Source organism: Vanrija pseudolonga, chromosome 8, assembly GCF_020906515.1.
Source record: "Vanrija pseudolonga chromosome 8, complete sequence".
Classification (NCBI taxonomy): Eukaryota; Fungi; Basidiomycota; class Tremellomycetes; order Trichosporonales; family Trichosporonaceae; genus Vanrija; species Vanrija pseudolonga.
The window spans coordinates 32,765-53,119 of record NC_085856.1 but is presented as its reverse complement, the minus strand read 5'-3'; the positions used below and the strand labels follow the sequence as shown (position 1 = coordinate 53,119).

The window sequence follows — 20,355 nt, the reverse complement described above, 5'->3', positions numbered from 1 at the left end:
GCCACCGCAGGATAGCCACTCTCCACTAAGCTGGCATCTAGTCTCAGGGTGAGGGGAGGGGGTTGATCACAACTTGGACAAAGGGCTTGAGCGATTGTCGAAGGTCCCAAATGCGTAATGTGGAGTCTTCGATGCTCACAGTGAAACGGATATGCTTCGCAATTTGTGAACGGCTTGTTCAGGCCACTTTTCCTCAATGGCATATTAAAGACGAAAGCTCGTTATTGCTTTGGAGTTGGCGGTTTGCGGCCACGCAAGTGTCTATTTGTGCAGAATGGAGCCCGAAAAATAACTACAAATCGTGCGTTCCACAATGACATCGCCATCCATTGCACCCGAAACGAAGAAAGAGGAAAACAGCGCTCGAAGGGTGCTCGAAGGTTGTTTATTCACAAGACGGCTCAGAACAGTGAGTACATCAGCGCCTCCCTTGAAGGTTATTTCGGTTGGAACATTGCCCGATTGGCGTGGGTCTCCACATCATTTCGAAGCTGTGAAAGCGGCCTCAACTGCACTGTGCAGAAGACACTGGAAGTACCATGACGAAGGCGAGGACGGCGACGAGTAGTATGTCGAGAAGGTCACATTTTCAGCACCGATGCATATCCCCAGTCGATACTTTCCTTCCCTCAACCTTTCTAGCTTATTTCTTGCCCTGGTCGGCCCCCACTTCAGCCTCACTCTCAGTCTGGATGTGGGCCTTGGCCTCATCCTTTTCGTTCTGGACACGGCGCTGGTGGGTGAGTTCTGCGAACGAGTGAGCGTCAGAAATCCGCCCTCATCCTTCCCTTTGCTCGTCACTCACGCCAAGCAGTCTCCGCCTGCAGCTCAGCATGAGGTTTGTTGGGCAACGCCGGGTCGTTGTCAGCCTTGACAGCGGCTTCAGAGGCCGTCTGCAATATCAGCACAGCCCCAGCGTCGGCAGCCAGTGACACCCACAGCATCTTTGTGATCCCATCCGGGGTCGACCTCGTAGTTGCGCTCGTACGTCTTGCCGCGGGTGGTCTAGTCGAGTCAGCAACCACGAACCGAGGAAGTGGTGAGCAAACGTACCGCGGAAGTAGATAGCCCGCGCACGCTCGCGTGGCGCGCGACGGCGCGCGAGAGCTGGACGACATTTCTCATGTTGGCGTTTGTGGTGTTTTGTGAAGAAGTGTAGAGTTGACAAACGTCGAATGTGATTGAAGTGATGATGGGAATGGTATTGCTTGCGCTCTAGGACGTGGTTGGGTGGCGTTGAATGCCTTACGGCACGACTGCATCCAACGGAATGGACCCAACACTAGGCCAAACAAATTGACCCCGCCATGCAGGTGGACGCTCTGCCCACCCAGCGAGCGCAACCGCGACGCCATGACGTCATGAAACATCCACCCCCGCATATAAGATTGCGGCGCAAAGTGAATTCTGCTCTTCGAGTTGGCACGGCTGCGGCTACCGGAAATGTTGGACAGCAGCTTGGAGGCGTTGGAGCTGAAGTTGCTCTTCCACGACACCAATAGGTAGGTGGCCGACGACGAGCGACGGGACGAAGACTTGCCGACAAGCATGGTCCACCCGCTTGGCCGGTTGTCGCCCAGGGATGAGACGATACCCGGCGAGACTCTTTTCGGTGATGGGCGTTGGCAGATGACACAAAAGGTCGGACTCCATGCAGTACGGACAGCAAGCCGATTCCGACTCGAGATGCGTGACTGTCGCCTCGCTACACTTCATCTGAACAAAATATTCAGTGCAGAGCGGCTGCTCGCAGCATAGCGCCGTGTTGATGTTTGGCGGGTTAGCTCTGGACTGGGTTACCCAGTGGCACATGCAAGAATGCGCCAGATGTACAGCTGCTGCACAAATCGCGAGACGTGAAGTGACATCATTTGCACACATGATTCACTCACCAAGAAACAAATAGGACACTCCACAACACCGAGATACGCTTTGACCTCGCGGCGGTCGTGCGCGCCGAGTCGGAGTGGGACGTAACTCGGGCTGGACCTCGTCCATGATGGCCACGACGAGCGACTCAAACTGTCGGGGGAGTACTCCTGGCTCGTCGAAAACGATGGTGTGCCTCCTGATCAGCGCCTTGACCCGCGCCTGCGTCTCTGGTATGCCCTCGTCCCATACTAAGGGGGGAATGGCTCTCGAGTGATGAGGGTAGGTTAGGAAGATTGTTGGGAGCGGTCGCCTGGGCCGAAGCGCAGTCTCTCCAAGTGGGCTTCAGGCGGATCGGATGTCTTGAGCGCTGACTGCATCAACTCGCTCCCGGAGAGCCTTGTTCACCGGGCTCAGTAAGCTGTGAGCTGCGGGGTCAACGATGGCGTACTCGATGATCGCCTTGTAGACCATGTGGAAATGGTCGTGGTCCAGCGTGAGGGTGGGGCCTGATGCCAGAGACAATGAGTTACTTGCAGGGCTGTTTGCGATGGCTCTGCTGGTCGAGCGCGACACTGGGAGAAAGTGAGACAGTAGTCGGTTGGGAAGACACTTACGCAGGGGACGACGGGGCGGTGGGAGACGTCGGAGAGGGTCCAGTACGAAGAGGTCGCTGTTGCAGTGGACATGGTGGGTTGGGGAGTGGTGAGGAGTAACCAGTCAGAGGTCCTGTGGGTTTGGCCAGAGAATTTGGTTGCGATGATGTTGGTCTCTATGTCTTGTTTGAACGTATAACCCGGCCAGTAGATGTCGCTACCATAAGTGCAAAGGTGGGTGAGCAGGCCACGAGCCAAGCCCGATGTGCTCGAGAGTTCACAATGACCTTCTTGCCCTCGGCAGCACACTACCTTGAACTTCTTGTTGGAAACAGGCGATGAACTTCCGGGGTTTCTATGGCGTTCTCTTATAACTGATGGACTGACGGAATCGTTGGGGACTCTCTAACCTCCTGGGGGTGTCTAGCCTTCCTTTCTCGCACTGGGGCAGGCCAGGCCAGCCTGGCCGAGCCAGGCATGCCGTCAGCGCTACCGTAACACTTCTCATAGCCACTCTCTGCACCACCTGTAACCAGCTGGAAGGTAAAACAGGTCATGCATCCTGACGTTAGCTTAACGGGTCGGAGGAATCAGAGCTCTCACTTGGCTGGCAACCTGAGAAGTACGGAGAATCAACATGTCTTCACTTCCAGGGGGCTCAGCATTCACAGAATTCCAGGCGACCTCACTCCTATTGTCGATTGATGGGGACGTATACTGAGTTAAGAAGCCGTTGGATGTAGCTCAAGAGGTGTGCGGCTTCAGACACGTTGCATAGACCTGGGCGAGCTCCGAGGGTGTCTCGACCGCGGGTGGGGCCGTCGCGTAGAGGGAGGGCCTGTGATGCGTATACGAGGCTGAAAGGGCGGCGTATGACCATGGTGTAGCTGGCGCCGAGGCGGGCGGAGGTGGTGCTTCGACGGACTGTGCGGACAAGCACAGGCTGGTGCGTTGCTAGATGGACCGGCGTCACCCCCGAGAGGAATTGGCAGGGCGATGCAGCGGTTGCCAGCATTCTTTTTGGTCAATGTGCGCTCCAGTCGGGGTCTTCAAAAGCACGGAGCTGCCGGCGGACGCGCGGGCGGGAGCTGTGGGGGCCGTGACCGTGCTGCGGCGGCGGCGGTAGAAGGCGAGACGTCGCACCATAGCTGAGGGCGTAGTTGACGTTGCGAGAGGGTTAGAGATGGGGCCTGGGCTTGCTGTAACTTCTGCCTCTGCTAGTGTTGCGGCAATGGCGAGGCGTCACAGATAGGGAATGCAGTTCGGGGCGCTAAGCCGACCTGGGTGCTGAGCGCCGCGCTATTCACATATTGCTGCACCGTTTGTGCCCCCAGTGCTGCTCACGCTGCGACTCCCAGTGTTGCTGGTGGTAGTGCTGCTGCTGGCGCTGCGAAAAACGGTGTCCTCAGGATGAATGCTCTGAACTGAACGATGGGGCGTCAATTGATACCAGCAGGTGTAAAGCCCTTGAAGGACCCCCCCAGTATCGCGACCCCCCAAAGACCGCGGTGGTAAGAGTGTATAGTCGCGCCTCCGTCCGTCGCCTGGGCGGGGGCACGTGATGGTGAGGCACCACTGCTATGAGTAGGAGGTAGTGCTGAATGAAGCAAGTATCAAGGGTGGTGGTGGCGATGATTTACAGACAGCTAGTTAGGCGTTGAGTGATGGCTCGGCCTCGCGTGGTCCGGTCCGAACGCGTCGTCGGACAACTGCACCCGGCCTTCATCGAGATCTCGATGTCAAGATTTCCATCTAAGATGGCTCATCGAAGGCCTAAGTGTCAGGGCTGCAGAGGAGCCCCTCAGCTCCTCACATATAGAAACATTCTGGACATTGGTCCTCGGTCTGGATTGACGTGGCCTGTCAAACGGCCTTCGAGGTGACAATCCTCCACGCAACTGTAGTCGTCGTGACTACCAAAAAGGCGTACGGGGAGGAGATTCTTCTTCGCAAGCACTGTGGTATCTGTCATCTGCCATATCGGGCTCGTCAGGACGCAACGCCTGGCTCTAGCCGTAATGAGCGCATCAGGATGTGAGATTCTGGCTGTTATGGTTAGGTGCAAAGTTGAGAGCTTCCTCTCAACTTGTGGAAACCGGAAGATTGCGCACAAAGTGGGGCAGCTCGCCGTGGCTGCAGTACGAGCTTGATTTGGTCTGTAGCAAACGGGTCTACCCGTTATGACGCCGTCCCACACCTTGACCTGGTGGACATTGCGAAACAGCGGCTCAGCCCGAGTATCTTTGGCAAGTGCCCAAACATGTGGGATTGCATGCGCTCACCCGAAGCGCCACTAAAGGTAATGTGCTTGATGATAAAGAGATAGCGTGACATGCAGGTTGTGATGATAAGCTGTAATGTCCTGGTGTTGTGGTGGCACAACAACTTCGTTCGCTTCTTTGTCGTCGTCACACACGAATAGCGTGTCTGCGCAGCCGCCTCGCACGTATCCTCGATAAGATGAGGCTAATGACGAGGCAGAGACCATCACAGGCGGCGTTAGGGTCGGGTTGGGTAGAGACAAGTGAAGACGAACGAGAGAAGCTGTTGTCTCCTCCAGGCCTCGTGCGTAAACGAAGCTGTGGGCTGTACACGATCATAGCTGCAATGAGCGGCGGATCGCTAGGCTAGGTGACCTCGTGTTTCGAGATGGCCCAACTCCCAATAGGCGATCTAAAACCTCGCCTCGGTCTCCAGAGACTGACAGCAGGCAGGGTGAGTGTCTGCAGCCGTCCCTGATATTGAAACCTAACCTCTGCCTGACATTGCAATTCACTCCCACATGGCATACCCTACTCCCCGAGGTCTACCAAACTCTCTTGAACCCAAGTCCAAGCCAGGACCGGGATCGGTGAACACAGTGGAGCCCCACTGGGCCGACGTCTAACTCTGGAGGAGCGGACATACCTACAAATGCGGTTGGCAATAGAACGTCATAATCAGAGTAGTACCCGCCCCCCAGATAGCGGTGGCGAGAATTGACCCTTGCACCAGCCACGCACTACTAACAACCACCCTTCCAATGCTGCGGCAGCAGAGGAAGCACCGAAGCCAATTTAACTACCCCCTTCCCTGTCCCTTCGCCCTTTCTTCGTTCGCAAGATTTCCCCGTTGGCACTAAAAATCGCCTTTCCTGCTGAAACAACCTGCAAAACTCCCGTCCAACTCCCTCCAATACAGGATCCTCCAAGCCAAGCCGCCACCGCAGTAAACCAGCTCATTCCTACTGTGCACTGTGTGGGCAAAATATCACTTGGCCTCTTTGGAGCCTCCCGCCCCCCTACAGCCGCCGTTTTTGGCCAACGTTTGACAGTTCCCGGTGGCGACAAGACCTCCACCGTCAGAATTCCTCCAACTTCGCCCAGCTCATTTGGCGGTTAACCCCAACCCCTCTTGACTCGAGCATTAGAGTCCTCCTCCAGTGATTGAATTGGCTTTCAGCAGACGTTCTGCGGCAAGTTCCTGGTCATTGATAGTCGTCTGACTCGTCTCCACAGACGGCAAGCTCTTCGCCTGTCGCCTTTGGGTGTCCCATCACTTCTCACCCATTCTCCGCCAGCTCACCCCTCCGTTCACCTTTTTCAAGTCTCAGCCTAGCATGAACCCTCAAATTACGGTCAGTGGTTGTGTAGCAAGCTGTCACTGTCGCCACATGTCTGCATTTCTGCGGCCACCTGCTGACTTGCACAGAAGAAGTCGGACGACTTGGTGGGTTTCATGCGCCCTTCCTTTACTGCTTCCAGATTTCCGTTTCTAACAAGCTCCGAAGCAAATGAGCGAGAACGATCTGAAGGCTTTCAGACTATATGGCAAGGTGCCGGGGAAAAACATGCTCAGCAAGATACGCAAAGTGAGGCTATCATCCGAAGTGGAAGGTGGCACATTTACCTCCCCGTCATGGCTGCCCCAACGCTGCCCCAGCATCTCATAACCATTCCCATCAGCCACTGGTTGCATCTCCTCTAGGATATGTGACGGTTCTGACACGCACAGGAGCGAAAGTACTTTGACTCGGGCGACTATATGATGGCTAAGGCCGGTGTGCCCCCCGTGCAGTCTCTCGGGACGTCCATTCCAACGCATGAAGGGTATGTCCACTGTTCTCACAGTTTCCTGACCGTTAAGAATTCCGCCCGCCGCACTCCCTTCCCATGATCACATGTCTTCCTCGCCTACCGGACAGCCCATCGCCTTCCCTCCACCCCCTCTATCCATTGTGGGTGGCTCCTGCCAAGACGGCTTAAACCGCCGCGCATCACTCTCCGCTGTGGGTGTTGGCATGCAAGCCCGTGCGGAGCCATCATTCGTTTCAGGTCCTCATCATCCGCAAGGCTCAGATAGGTACGTAAGACTTTTTGGCGCTGTACAGGGCACTTGTCTTGTTCATGAGGTATTGTCCAAAGATGTTGGCGCCAGCCAGTTCAAACTGCTCTCCAAACACGCTTCGCTGCTGTTACTTTAAGTGCTGACACTCTGTAGGCCATCGCAAATCACTTTGCAAGACGCGAATTGGGACGTACTCCCTTCCTCCTATCCGATGAAGCACACCTCATCTGCGCCAGCCAATACAAGCGCGGGGGACCGTTGAACTGACGAGGACATGGACGTCGAGACTGTTCCACCAGCCAATATACAGCACAGCGGCCGGGGCTGGATCGGCGGTGGTAGCTCGGCACCTAGTACCACGGTGACAAAGTACCAGCCGGAGGTTCCCAGAAGCTCAGCTTTACGACACCCGCCAGGCGTTTTTCGGCGACCTCATGGGCTCCACTGTGGATAGTGGCATTGGCATTGGCTTCTGTTGCTTCTCATCTAATCCTCTACCTATAGGGTCATCGCTACTTATTACACGCTAGTCGAGTTCGACCTGTGTCACCGGCGGCTTCTTCTAACTCGCGCCTTCAACGCGATTTGACGCGAAAGGATTGCTTCAGCATGGCGTGCAAACTGGGCACTAGCTTGATTGGAGATGCATGTTTGATGCCAGTCGTTAGGCTTGTCTCGGGGGTGGTGGCACCGCCTCGAGGTCGTGTCGAGCAACAGTGATACAGATAATAATCGCTATGAAACCATGCCCTCAAGGACTGTGTGTGGATTGACTTTGGTAAGGATGCAAAGAGAAACGCTGGGTTGGGTGCTGATGTCTATTGGCGCTACCAACGAAGCGGACACCGAGCGACCAGGACGCGACTATTCTTCCCATCCACACTGTCCTTTCAAGGGGTAACTAGGGCGAGAGAGGAGGCGGGAGAGAGCATGAACCGGCGGCCAAGTCAGCCTGCGAGTTGAGGCCAGAGAGGACGGTCGGGCGGACCTCAAGCTCGGCCTGAACGATGCGAAGCCTCTCGGAGGGAGGAATGCTGAAAGTCCAGGGGTTAGAGAGCTGGGCAGCAGGCTGTTGGGCGGGCTTACGCTCCTCGATCAGCTTGACTTCGGAGAGGATGGACGTGACAGAGACCGATGAAGCCGACGAGACATCCGAATCGAAGGGGGTCGACGAGACGCTGCGGCGGAGACCCTGGAGTTTGAGCGACTCGACCTCCATGCCACCAACGAGGATACCGACGCGCATCGTAGCCAGAAGGTTGTGGGCAGCGTTCGAGTGGTCGTAGACACCGCCGAAGAAGGCAGCAGTGGCGTCAGTGCCGACAGCCTTCTTGATGATGTGGGCTCCACCGGGGTGATCCTCAATGAACGAAGAGACGTCGTGGATAAAACCGTGAATGGCGACAAGAGAGCGCTCCTTGGCCTCAGCCTTGAAGTCCTCCCAAAGGATAACAGGCAGGTCGTTGGAGTGGACGGGCCACTTGATCTCCTCGGACTTCTCCTGCAGCATCTGAAGCTTCATGGTGTACTGGCCCTTTTTGATCTCGTTCTCGGGGAACTTCTTGAGATGCGAGGCGAAGCCAAGCTTCGACATGGTCCAGATGAACCACTTGGTAGGATCGTACTGGTACCACTTGATGGCGTTGCGGAAGTCCATGGGGAACTGGTGGTGGAAGTTGTGGTAGCCCTCACCAACAGTGACAAGAGCAGTGATGAAGTGATCCTTAGGGGTGTGCTTGTTGTCGAAGGGAGTCTCACCAAGCCAGTGGGCAAGCGAGTTGACGCAGAAGGTCGAGTGGTGAACAAAGACAAGACGGGCAGCGCCGGCAAAGAAGAAGCCGCCGCGCCAGTCACCCCAGCCGAGGCCAGCGACAGTGGTTGGGAAGGCAAGACCCATGAAGACCATGAGGGCGACATAGTTGCTGTGCTGCCAGCGGACGACGGGGCTCTTGCTCAGGTCGGAAATGTCGGCGAAGCCAATGTTTCCACGGGGTTTTACGAGCATCCAGCCAATGTGAGACCACCAGAAGCCCTCGTGGGCCGAGTAAGGATCAAGCTTCGTGTCCGTGTAGCGGTGGTGAGCCCTGTGGCCGCGTGCCCACCAGCGGATCGATCCCTGGACGGCTCCGGCACCCGCGAGGGCAAGAGTGACCTGGAGAGGCTTGGAAGCATTGTACGAGCGGTGAGCCCAGAGTCGGTGGTAGCCGGCAGTGATGCCAAGACCAGTGATGAAGTAGTAGACGACTCTGGGAGCAAGTTAGCAAGTGCCACATTATGTCAAGACGCAGTCAATCTCACGACCAGATGAAAGTCTTGAGTTGGACAGGGGTAGTGGCAAGGCCATAGAACGACAGAGCAGGCGGGATCGTCAGGGCGAGGAATGAGATCCACTGAATGTTGAAAAGCAAGTTGGACCAAGTGATAGGGGGCAGGTGCTTCTGGTTTCGCACCGTCTTAGTGACATAGTTTTCAGACACCTGGAAGTCCTCCGCCTCGGGGTCGAGCACGTTGATCACCTTGGAGGGTGACTGGTGGACGGCCTCGGCTGCGGTGGACATGGGGGCTGGGAGTTGTTTATCGGAGTGTAGCAGTTGCATTGAGAGTGGGTCGTGGTAGCGGTTGTACAGGTGCGGTGGCGGGGGTCGCCTCACTTGCTATTATTGTGCACGAGTCGGTCGGGCGGTGGCGAGGGAAACTAAAAAGCGTCGGTCTTAAATGAGTGACCGATAGTGACAAGTTCGTGATGTGGTGTGGCATGGACCTCTTAAATATGGTGTGAATCGTCATCCACGCCAGGTCCATAGTGATCCGTGAGAAAGTGGCGTCTTTTTGGGTGCGGAATGGGCCCCATCCCCACTCGCAGTCACGCATCATTCATCAAAGGGAAAAGGAGGCGCGCACGACGCATCACAATACAAATGCATGCACTGCTGCAACGTGGTGCCGAGCCAGGCAGTTGCGTGGAGATACAGTGGGGAACGTTTGCTTGTCACTTGGAGTTTCATCCGAGCGGCGCGTACAAAGCTGCTTCTTATCTCCCCTAATGAATGCGGCCCTGCGGGGCGTCTACTGATAGCCGACCAACTGTAATGTGCTTGCTTGCCTCGTTACTCTGCGTGCGGCCTTCTGCTCTCAAGAACGTTTGTGCATGCTCTCAGGCTCATAACATTCCCTAACATCAGTGCAATGCGGCGTGCAGAGCATCACATCGATCAAACAGCTGTAGTCCGCTGCCTGCCGTGACTACATGGGGCATGGGGTTAACCAGTCGAGTAGCTTTTCGGACAGTGACGGCGGTGTTAGTGGATTAGCCCCAAAAGGGATCTTCTTATCTCGACCGCCCTCCATTAATGGTCACGGTGAGCGGTCCAAGACCGAGAGACAGGGTGGAATCTCGCCCTAACGTCACAGCCTCGTTTGGCACCTCAGCTGGCAGAGCACGTGACGGGACTGACCTCATCGAAAAACTTGACCAATTACGTAAACAATTGAAAGTTATGAGGTGGCTTGTAACTGGGGAACCACCGCCATTATCACGTGCTGCCAAGCACACTTTACTCAGCCCCACGCTGCGTGATGCTGTTTAACCCCTTGCCTCCCCCCTCGTTCTCGGCACGTCATGGTAGCACAACGGGTCTCGCCCGATATCTTTCGTTCGGGTTCTTTACCTGTCCCTGTTGCTCTTCATCTCATCCATCTACGCGTCGGCAACGCAACGTTCTAAGTGTCTTCAATGTCTTCAAGAGATCCAGTAGCGGTGTTTGACGACTATGTTTTCCTTCAAATCTTCTCTCATCTCGATTCCCACGACATCGTTTTATCCAGCTTCAGTGTCTCGTGCCGCTGGCGACAGGTCATCACACGCTTGAGGGTTTGCAAACGGGTCTTCTTCCAGCTTTCAAATGTGAACACGGCCGATCCATACGACCTAGAGCAACGTGCCCTGGTGAGCGCGCCATTGGAGAACGAGAACTTGGAGTGGAGGGACCTTTGTAAGTTGCTACCGACGAGTGATTGTTGGGACTGACGCGGTGTTCCACTCCAGGCCTCGCCAATCTTCGCCAGGAGAAAGCATGGTCTTCTGGCAAAGGCGTACTCCGCTGGTCTCCATATGTCATCCCGACAGACCATTTGCCCCAGGGTGGTGACCCCACGTATCAGTGCACCCTGTTACCCATCGACCACGGTGATGGAACTATCCTTTTCATGGGCGCTACATACAGCCACAATTACTACCCTGCTGGGGTACTCATTGCCTTCGACGCACTGACTCTTCAGCCTCGACATGGCCCCGTCTTGCTACCCGAAGGCAACTATAATAACATGTTCGTGTTGGATTCACTCGGTCATGTGCTTTGCAGGCGCCAGAAGGGAGACGAGACGCACGACCACGACACAGTCGACGTCTGGGTCAAACCTACGGCGATGAAGCTGTTCGGCAGACCTCTGTCGCCTACGTCCATCATTCCCGGCTTCCATCATCTCACGTCTTTCTCACTGGCGCATGTCACGGAGCCATTCGCTCTCCATGCGATGAGTGTAGATCGCGATCAGCAAACGGGCCATATGTGCCTTGTGGTCACGGTGTAATTTGAACACGACCAGGTCATCAAGGTTCATCGACTCGTCAGCACAGAAAAGATTGGAGATGGCATCCAGAGCGAGCAACCGCTTGTCCTGAACGACTTTGCCATTGCCCCAAATCCGAGTGGAAATAGAGAGCACGACATTTTCGTCAGTATGGTCCAGTGGCCGATCTGCAGCTAACCTCGTTCCAGAAGGTGCACATGGACGCTCACTTCATCGCGCGGACAACCGAGTCGGTGCAGGTGTATTCTTGGGCATCATCCCAATTCGTTCTCTCCATCCCCTCCAACCGAGAGGAAACCCCGCAGCAAACGAAGATGCTTCCTGCTGCAGTCGCCTACGACTTGGGTGCAGCGGTTCGCAGTATAGCAAGCACCTACAGTCACGCTTCGGCCCATGAGATCCCTCCACTAAGTGAAGCTGTAACACTTCGGGGTGACATGGCTGGGTCAAACCCTGGCTCTGTGTTCGAATCGCCCCGACTGTACCACCAGCTCACTGCCCCCATTGTCACTGAGGGGTACTTTGAAGACCGTCAGGTCTACCCTGAGTCGTGAGTGATGCGATGCTGGCCTTTATTGATCATTGAAGCACGTTCATTGCCGGTGACGACCTCATCATTATCTACGATTGTTTCGCTCTACAAGTTGTCAAGAACTACAGAGATGTCTTTCTCTTCGGCGAGACTGTAGGAACGCAAGAACGCGATCACATTGTCGCCAAGAACTCCATCTTCGTCGGGTGTGGTGCCGAACTTGGCGATGCGGGCCACGAAGTTGTCTGTAGCGGTACCAGGCTGCTGATCTCCATAGCCAGTAACCCTCTTCTTCTCACGGCACTTGAGAGCTGACGCACTCGCGTAGAATGACCACACAGTCGTTCTAGACACTGCAACCATGAAGCTGCCATCGCCTGGATCGATGCATAGTTCAATCCCGGTCACCGTTATCTTCGAATTGACACGTGAAGAATACGGACCCCACTCCAGCCCAAGGGGCCTAGCAATGTCCAATGGCGCTATATACGAGCTAGTGCCGCTGAACGGTCTGCAAGAGCGTCGTTATCGTGCAGCCGCAGAGCGCGACAGCATGATGGCTGGATGGGAAGACTGGTGGAATGACACAAAGTGCCCAACCTTTGCGTCTGGTCGCAACCCTCGCCAGCCATATTACCCTCGCCAGCCATATTGTGAGCCCTCTCATACCGGTGTGAATGCTGATGGCTCGAGATGGTCTGCGGGTTCTCGAGTTTGGAGTCTACAGAGATGGGCGCTTGGATGGGTCCGATGGGTCTCCGCAGTAGGCATGGCGTAATCACATGTGCCACACGACCAGAGGCGCTACAGGGGCTGCCGCCCACTTACGCGGCGTCCAACGCTGCCGCCGCGACATCGGCGTCCTCTTCACTTTCCCAGCCGCCGCAATATTATAATCTTCGTCGCCCTCAGATGTTGTCACTACCTCGTCATCGTCCTCATTCTCCGACTCGTCCCCATCGCCGCAAGCCGACGGCGATTCACTTTAAACCTAATCTGACGGCTCGATGCCCAGCACGACCAAGGTGGTGTATCGCCAGGCACCACCTCCAAGTGATACGACGTCATCTTTGATCTAGTCCTCAGTGTCGTCTCAGGTCCTAATGCGATTGTAAATGATGTATTGTCTCCTGTCTTTGATAGCCGGGCCGCGACTCAGTACAAAAACCAGCAGACTCACTCATAGAAAGACAGTCTGTCTCTTGAGCCAACCCTAGACAAATCCCCATCGCAGACAGCGGAGACACTCGGAAGGACGGCATCTTCGATATGCCTCCCATCATTCACCGATTTGGTCCCTTGGACGGCTGAAGGCAATTGCAGCTCCTCGCGCTGTCGCAGAGGCGGCTGCCCTATTCCTTCATTCCTGTGCTCTTCCCTCAATCGGGCATTGTCATCCTGAGAACTTGGCTGTGTAAGGCACTGGTTGACCAAGTGAACGAACAGAGCAACGTAATGCGAGTTAAAGAGCTGTGTGGCCGTCCCCGCTTATAAATGAGCGACTTCCGCTGTTCGCAATTCGAGATTTACATACAGGTGGAGCTATTTCCGTTCCACGAGGCATTGGTACAATGCGCGGCTTCCGACAACGATATCATTCAGTGGCGACGCACACTTGCCCCGTATTTTGCTCTGGATAGCGACGAACACCATCGAAGGAATCACGGGTTTGCTCCCGAATGAGTGGAAATCGAGCGACGCCCACTCGGTGGCCGAAATCTAGCCCTGAAGGATTAAGAGTTGGATTAGCAATTGGCAATTCAACGGTATGATGCTAGTAGCGCCGCCCCCCAGATAGCGGTGGCGAGGATTGCGGCTTGCATCGGCGGGCTCCGGATTTGGCCCCTATAACCACTCATTAGCTGGAGGGCAGTCCTATTTTAACTACCATCTGCCCTGTTCGTTCGCCGCCTCGCTCCTTATCATTAGGCAGGTTGTCGCTCATCGCCTACCCTTCAAAAACACGACGTGCAAACCTCCCATCCAATCCCCTCCACTCGTTCTCCAAGCCGAGAGCCGCCACCGCGGTAAACCAGCTCATCAAAGTACTCCCGTGTGCTCACTCGCCCCGCCTACAGCCGCCCTTCCTAACCTGTTGGCATTCCTGTCCTCGTTTAACATTGTGCTAGCCGATAATTGGGCCACGCTGGCGAGCATCTTTAAGGCCCAGGCGGCCGCCTCGGGCAAGAGTGTCGTTGCGGATCCCGAGCGCATCGGTAGTACCGATGGCCTTGACGAGGCCATCCAGTCCAAGTTCAAAGCCGAATTGGTCGTGGGATTCCTCACCATCGACCACGCATTCGAAAGCGACCTCCTCCCCAGCCAGATCAAGGAAGTCGCGGACATTGAAAGCGCTGCGCAGCTCCGCATGTCGAGCTGGACGAGGATGAGGTTGGAGAAGGCCGTTGAATTCGGCTACACGAAGTACCAAAGCAGCGTGGAGGAAGACAACTGCAGGCGCCGCGCGTTCCCCCCTCGCCTGCCGATTGCCCGCGGCGCGTTCGCGGACGAGTACAAGCGCTATCTCAACCTCGCTGTTGATTTCAAGCCCGCCGAAAAGAAGTAGGAGATTGGGTGGAGAATTGGCGAAGGGATAGGGGCATGGGCATGCATTGCAGGTTGTTCAGATGTCAACGGGCCAGAGGGAGCCGTTAACTTTCCAGTGGTGACGACAGTGCTCGATTCGGGAGTGTGACGGCATGTGTTGAAGCCGGGATGGGGTGCTGTGAGGATGGCTTTTGGGATGACGGGCGAAGGGGAGACGTGGTGATGCGAATGGGGACTCAGGAGGGAAGGAGCGATCGGAGGGTGGTTTGAAACCTGCTGATGACGGTACCGCAGCACGGTGTTGTTCGTTGAGTAAAGCGGCGATGGGTTTTTTTTTCCACGCGGTCCTTGTGAATGGCTTGGCAGCTCAGTGACTCTGAATTCCTAGGCACCGCCGATTCAAGAGCGGCTGCTGATGATGACCGGAAATGGCTGACGGGGAAGGGTCGAGGGTGAGTTGGGGAGGAGGATGAGCACGACCACCCTGGCTGTCGACAACTGCGTGACTGAAGCTACCAAGAGCACGAAGAAGGAGAGCGCGGCCAATGCTCGAGGGGGCTTGGTGTGTTTTTTCTTTTTTGCTTCCTTTTGTCAGCAGCGAGATGCCCGAAGAGTGAAACGATCGACGCGTCGTGTAGAGTGCACCAAGACATCTCACAGGACAGAGATAGAACTTCATCATCTCTGTCTGGGAACTACTGCTAGCAGCGCGATCAGCAAGGCGGATCCTGTCGTAAGCTTTGCGGCAGGGCCAGATCAGGTTGCAAGGTTGCAAGGAGAAGCCGGTGCGAGACCACGTCGGGCGCGAGGACGAGAGCGATGCGAGAAACGGTGCAACGCGCAACTGTACAGGGGGTCAAGATGTGGCAGAGGGACGAGGTTGCGGCCTGTGCAGCAGTTGACAACTCGGCGATCGACAGCGCTCAAAACCCAGCACCGACCCTGTGAAGCTGTGAGCTGTGAGCTGGGCCCTGTGAGCTGTGTACTGCGAGTCTCGCCCTGCATTGGGTGCGGGGGCATGCATGCTGACACAGGCAGTGGCCTGCGGTGCGTGCGAGTGCGAGGGATATTGAGTACTTCGCCACGGGACTCGTCGTCCCCTCCACGGCTGGTTGCCCATGCACGGGACTAGGCTCGCCAGAGCAGCCGGGCGCGCGGAATTCCCACCCTCAGAACAGGAGGGGGCTGGGCGTTGCTTGTACGGATAAGGCAAGTCGTGAAAGCTGCAGACGGCGAGGCATGTTGCTCGACATGGTGGTCGACGACACGAGTATGTAGTCGATCCTCCGCGTCGTCAAACATCGGATCTCGATCCGAGGCACGCCGAATCTGTGTCGGGCGTGTCACGGTACCTCTCTCTCGGCAAAGCGCCCGGCCGGTGCGCTGCGGAGGCAAGAATACGCACAGTGACAGATCTGTCTTGCAGGGAAGGGGATCGGCAGCCAAACAAAAACGGAATGTGGCGGCGGCCGTGCGGCGTTGCGGGGGGCGGGTGGGCAAGATTTCGGTAACCTAACCTCTGAGGCCATGGTCCAAGCAGGTAGGGGGCGAAAAATCAGCGATGCGAATGCTGCATGCACCAAGCCCCTTGCGGGAGCGCCGACGCAGTCGACGACGACGACGCAACCGGTGTGTCTGGCAAGGCGTCGGTGTGGTGGGCAAAGGCTGCGTCGAAGGGCGACTTGGGAGTGCCGTTTGCGCTGCCGTCCGAGCTCTTGGCGTTCTCGTGCCTGACAAACGCCTCAGCAAGCCGCTGTTCGACGTCTTCGCCGTCGACGACCTCGATCTTGATCTTGTCCTCGACTTCCTCGGTGAGGGCGTTGACGACCGAGAGCCATCCACGGCCGGAGAGCACGTCGACATTCTCCCAGAGCCAGGGGCGAGCGGCCTCGAGCACATGGCTGCAGGTCGGGGTGGACGACGATGGCGTGGGAAACTTCAACGGCGCGTCGAGAGTATTGTTGTCGGTTTAGGAATGGCCGAGGGCGATGCCCAGCGCGCACAATGAGTCAACACTTCGCTCGAGTGACGAGGCCATGGCGGGAGACTAGCTACACCAGCCTCTTCCTGAGCTCGTCGCAACGAACCATGTGATCAATCAACCACCCTTATCTTCTCCTCCTCGCTCGTCCTCCTCCTCTTGCCCCCCCCCCCCCTCCCCCTCGGCAGTCTCCCCGCTCAAACCTACCGAAAGCTGCCAAGCTGCAGCACTCACAATCCTTTCAAACAACCCTACAACTTCACCGTAGCAAACCAATGACCGTCACGCCCTCGGCAGCGGTACCCCCGCCTCTGCCATGTCTTCCTTTTTCCCGCCCGGGTTCGGCACGGCCGCCGCCACTGGCTGCGGCGTCGCCGAGCAACCCCGCCTCCTAATCTTCTGCAGCACTGTGCTGTCGGCGAAGGGTCTTCTCGCACACTGGTACAAGGCTGTCAACCTCGCCATCGGCGCGAGTGCCATCGCCGTCCCACTGCTCTTCTTCATAGCGTACACCTTTTTCAAGCCCGAGGACGCCGGGGGCCAGTCAACAAAGCCGAAACAAAGTCCGAGTCCCCAACGTGAGTTGGTTTTGTTACTGTGATGCACCCTGGCTAGCACCTCCTTTGTCCTTCCCATCGCACCTCCTCCCCATTGCACGCATAGCCACGCTGTCCCATTGCACACATACCCCCCCTCCCCCTCCAAACGCGTGCTCATCCCCACCAGTGCCAGAGGAACCCCGAGCAAGGGCAGTGCATCAGAAGTCACGGTCGTCGCCGACCGCAGCAGCACAAACGTGTCCCTCCGTCCCGAACATCCCGATCGTCGCTCGCCCCACCCCGCAATGATTCACGTGTATCGCTCACCGCGTCCATCACGTCCGGGACGACAAAGGCCCCACAGATGCTTCTCGGCGGCATCGACATTGACACGATTGCCGCAGAGGAACTTGCCGAGGATACCGTCAGCCTCACGATCGCGGGCCTTGTCGAGCGGTACCTTGAACTCGACCTGACTGGCTTTGCGCCCCGATGTTCTCCGACGACAAACGCCGACAAGGCCGACACTTTTGCTGGCTGCACTCGATGATCGCGGCATTTCTTGCATTCTCCTCATCCACCACGATGCAGACATTCTCGACACAATCAACCTCGGCTTTGCGTCCGGCCTCATCATTGAGAGCGCATGCATCCTCCCCAATGGCCACCGTCGCGGATACTTCCAGAGCAAGAAGCTCCGCGGGGTCATGACGCGCTGCGCCCGCACCCGTGAAGCCCGTCCAGAGTTCTTTGTCGGCTATCTCGATCAGTGGCTCCACCGCCCGCACCCTTCCGTCGTCAAGCGTGCCGTGGCCATTGCTGAGCACTTTGGCGCTGTCTTTGAACATGGCCCGTACGACGGCCTCCCGGGCCAGCGCAAAGCCCGCAAGCCGGCCAGCGCGGCCAGCACCATCGGCGGGTTCGAGTACCTCCGGCGCGCCGAGATCATCGACCTCCAGCGCTCGTGGATAGCCATCGAGAGCAGCGTCGACCTCGGCGATGGCGCACTTGACGAGGTCAGCGCTCGACCTCGACGATATCGACGACGTCGTCCCCGGCGCGTCCGTCTGCTTCGAGCCATCGCCCCCGCCCCCGCTGTTGTCCCGCTGGCAGACCGAGGTCACACCCTTCGTCGAGCCGCCGTCTTACCTCTCCATGTTCCCATCGTCGTGGACCGACTTTAGGAACGGCAACCAGGGCAGCAGCCTGCTCTCGCCATATGGGTGCTTCCCGATCGGTTGTGAGCCGCTGATCCAGCACTACGACGCAATCGTCGAGTCGCAGGCGCACCTGCTGCTGCTGTCGATGCTCGAGCCTCTCACCGGTGCCGAGGAGCAGGCCGTGCTCATTGGCCTTCGCCAGTTCGCGCAAGACAGTGCCTGTGACGTCCAGGTGCACGACCTCATCGCTGGTCTTGGCTCCCACCGCATCCTCGCATTCAAGGGCCTGCACACTGGCTTCCGCACGCCCGACGGCAACACCCAGTTCTGGGGTGTGTGTCGCGTGCGCCATGACTCGGACCCCGACGGCGTCGACATCTTCATCTCGCGCCAGAGCCCCAACAACACAGCTGTCATCCTCCACACCCGGCTTGCACACTCGGGTATCCCCCGTACCGAGCGGTACGAGCACGAGGTGGTCCTCGAGTCCGTGTCGGCGCCGACGCAGCACCTCTCGGGTCTCCCGCCGACGATCCGCGTCGCGCTCGAGGACGCCTCGCCGTCAGAACTGCTCCTCATGCTTCAGAAGCTCGGCCTCTCGCGCAACAAGCACTTCTTGGCGCAGAGCATCCGCGACTACGTCCACCGTCTGCTCACTCACGACACGACTCACAACAACTGGACGCACCTGGCCGCACGCAAGGCGCTCGGCCGGTCGCTCACCGTCGGCCACGTGCTCGCCCTCCGCCTCCAGCACCTCGCCCGTTAAGGTGCAACGGAGCTGCCCACCCTCGACAACCTGCTCTACCTCCACGAGCTCGTCGAGGATGTCGTCCTCGACGCGCTCTTCTACGGCAACCACAAGGTCATGAGCAAGCTCACGCGCGCCCCGCTCACGTGCTATGGCCGCGAGCTGTCCAACACGCCGGTCGACGTTGCGGCCGACCTCTTCGCCGTCATCTTCTTCACCGTCCTCCGCCGCGCGGCCTTTGAAGATGTCTACCTCGAGACCACCGACCGCTGCCCGCTGTTCCTCTCGCAGCCCGACCAGGCCGCCGTCTTCTCCGAGCTCTGGACCCTCGGCTCGCAATGCGAAAACTACTTTGGCCTCGTGCCCCGCGACATTGGCGACATCATCTACCACCGGTACAATAAGGAGCTCGATGATCTCGGCGCGCCCACGGCCTCGGAGCGCATCGACAACGAGATCATGACCATGTACGCGTCGACCGACGCCGTGCGCGACGAGCACGGCGACGCGATCATGCTCGCCATGGCTGCTTCGTCGCCGGTCAAACTAACCTGGCGCGAGTGGATGCAGGTGTGGAGAATCAGATTCGCCTCGGCGTCTGCTATGTCCGTCTTCTGCGTCCCTGTCGTCCTCGACGTCCTCCTGCTCACGTTCACCGGCCGTGACCTCTTCATGACTGCATTCATGGAGCCCTCGCAGGTCCAGGTGGCCACCTACGCGCTCCTCGTCTCGCTCCTAACCGCTGGCGTGACCGGCTGGGTCGGTTCCGCCGCGAGCCACTACCTCCCCCACTATGCCTCCGACAACATGATCTACTTCCACGTCCAGCGCCTCTCTGGCAGGTTCGTCATCGCCGTCGTCATCTCCATCGGTGGCATCATCGCCTTCGGCACGACCGTCTCCCCCGCCGCCGGCTTCATCTTTGCTGCCTACCTCATCAGCGTGTCGACCTACATCAACGTCCTCGGCGTCATGAGCACAATGCACTAGCACGGCAGCCCTCTCCCGTCCGGCCGCAACGTCTTCCTGTCGTGCTTCCTGCTGCTGCTGCTTAACCCTCTCCTGTCCGCCTTTGTCAACGGACACGACCTCGCCATCTACCTCTCGACCACGTACACGTTCCTCGGCCTCGTGCTCTACCGCTACCGCAGGCTGTGCCACGCCTGGTCGACGTGGATGGACAACATCCCAACCCTCAAGCCCGGTGACATTGCCGAGTGGAACACATCGAAGCAGTTGGAGAAGTCCAACCTCGGCGTTGAGGCCGACGAGAAGCGCGACCTCATCGGCAAGGGCAACGAGGCGCCCGATGCCCCGACGGCGTTCCGCACGGCGCTGGCGACGTACATGCGCATCAACGTGTACCGCTCGTCCAAGACCCCAGTTGACCCGCTCCTTGACAAGCCTGCCCGTGCCATGCCGTGCATTGACTGGCTGTTCAAGCAGGGCGGCAGCAAGGACATG

The 20,355-nt window shown here is 57.5% G+C and overlaps 4 protein-coding genes across 4 annotated transcripts; 1 reads left to right on the top strand and 3 right to left on the bottom strand.

Annotated features, from left to right (window-relative positions):
• Positions 1-573: 573 nt before the first annotated feature.
• Positions 574-1,199, bottom strand: LOC62_08G009836 (uncharacterized protein). The gene is made up of 4 exons (XM_062776399.1): positions 1,054-1,199; positions 940-1,005; positions 806-893; positions 574-747 (listed from the first exon to the last, which is right to left on the bottom strand). The coding sequence occupies exons 1-4, from the start codon at positions 1,123-1,125 to the stop codon at positions 644-646; spliced, it is 330 nt and encodes a 109-aa protein (XP_062632383.1). The 5' UTR covers positions 1,126-1,199; the 3' UTR covers positions 574-643.
• Positions 1,200-7,598: 6,399 nt separating this feature from the next.
• Positions 7,599-9,410, bottom strand: OLE1_1 (Acyl-CoA desaturase). The gene is made up of 2 exons (XM_062776398.1): positions 9,090-9,410; positions 7,599-9,037 (listed from the first exon to the last, which is right to left on the bottom strand). The coding sequence occupies exons 1-2, from the start codon at positions 9,386-9,388 to the stop codon at positions 7,693-7,695; spliced, it is 1,644 nt and encodes a 547-aa protein (XP_062632382.1). The 5' UTR covers positions 9,389-9,410; the 3' UTR covers positions 7,599-7,692.
• A 4,871-nt stretch (positions 9,411-14,281) lies between these two features.
• On the top strand, positions 14,282-14,479 carry LOC62_08G009834 (uncharacterized protein; the record flags this gene model as incomplete). The annotated part of the gene is made up of 1 exon (XM_062776397.1): positions 14,282-14,479. One exon carries the CDS (start codon positions 14,282-14,284, stop codon positions 14,477-14,479), a length of 198 nt encoding a protein of 65 aa, XP_062632381.1.
• Positions 14,480-16,015: 1,536 nt separating this feature from the next.
• On the bottom strand, positions 16,016-16,498 carry LOC62_08G009833 (uncharacterized protein; the record flags this gene model as incomplete). Its single annotated transcript, XM_062776396.1, has 2 exons — positions 16,016-16,361; positions 16,464-16,498. The coding sequence occupies 2 exons, from the start codon at positions 16,496-16,498 to the stop codon at positions 16,016-16,018; spliced, it is 381 nt and encodes a 126-aa protein (XP_062632380.1).
• Between the last annotated feature and the right edge of the window lie 3,857 nt (positions 16,499-20,355).

What these genes read in the sequence shown, in the direction of transcription:
- LOC62_08G009836 (XM_062776399.1), bottom strand. Translation starts at nt 1,125, where the DNA reads ATGAGAAATGTCGTCCAGCTCTCGCGCGCCGTCGCGCGCCACGCGAGC. An exon ending in GATGGGATCACAAAGATGCT is followed by an intron (nt 894 to 939) that starts GTGGGTGTCACT and finishes CTGATATTGCAG; the next exon opens with ACGGCCTCTGAAGCCGCTGT. An exon ending in GCAGGCGGAGACTGCTTGGC is followed by an intron (nt 748 to 805) that starts GTGAGTGACGAG and finishes ACTCGTTCGCAG; the next exon opens with AACTCACCCACCAGCGCCGT.
- OLE1_1 (XM_062776398.1), bottom strand. Translation starts at nt 9,388, where the DNA reads ATGCAACTGCTACACTCCGATAAACAACTCCCAGCCCCCATGTCCACC. An exon ending in CTCAAGACTTTCATCTGGTC is followed by an intron (nt 9,038 to 9,089) that starts GTGAGATTGACT and finishes ACTTGCTCCCAG; the next exon opens with AGTCGTCTACTACTTCATCA.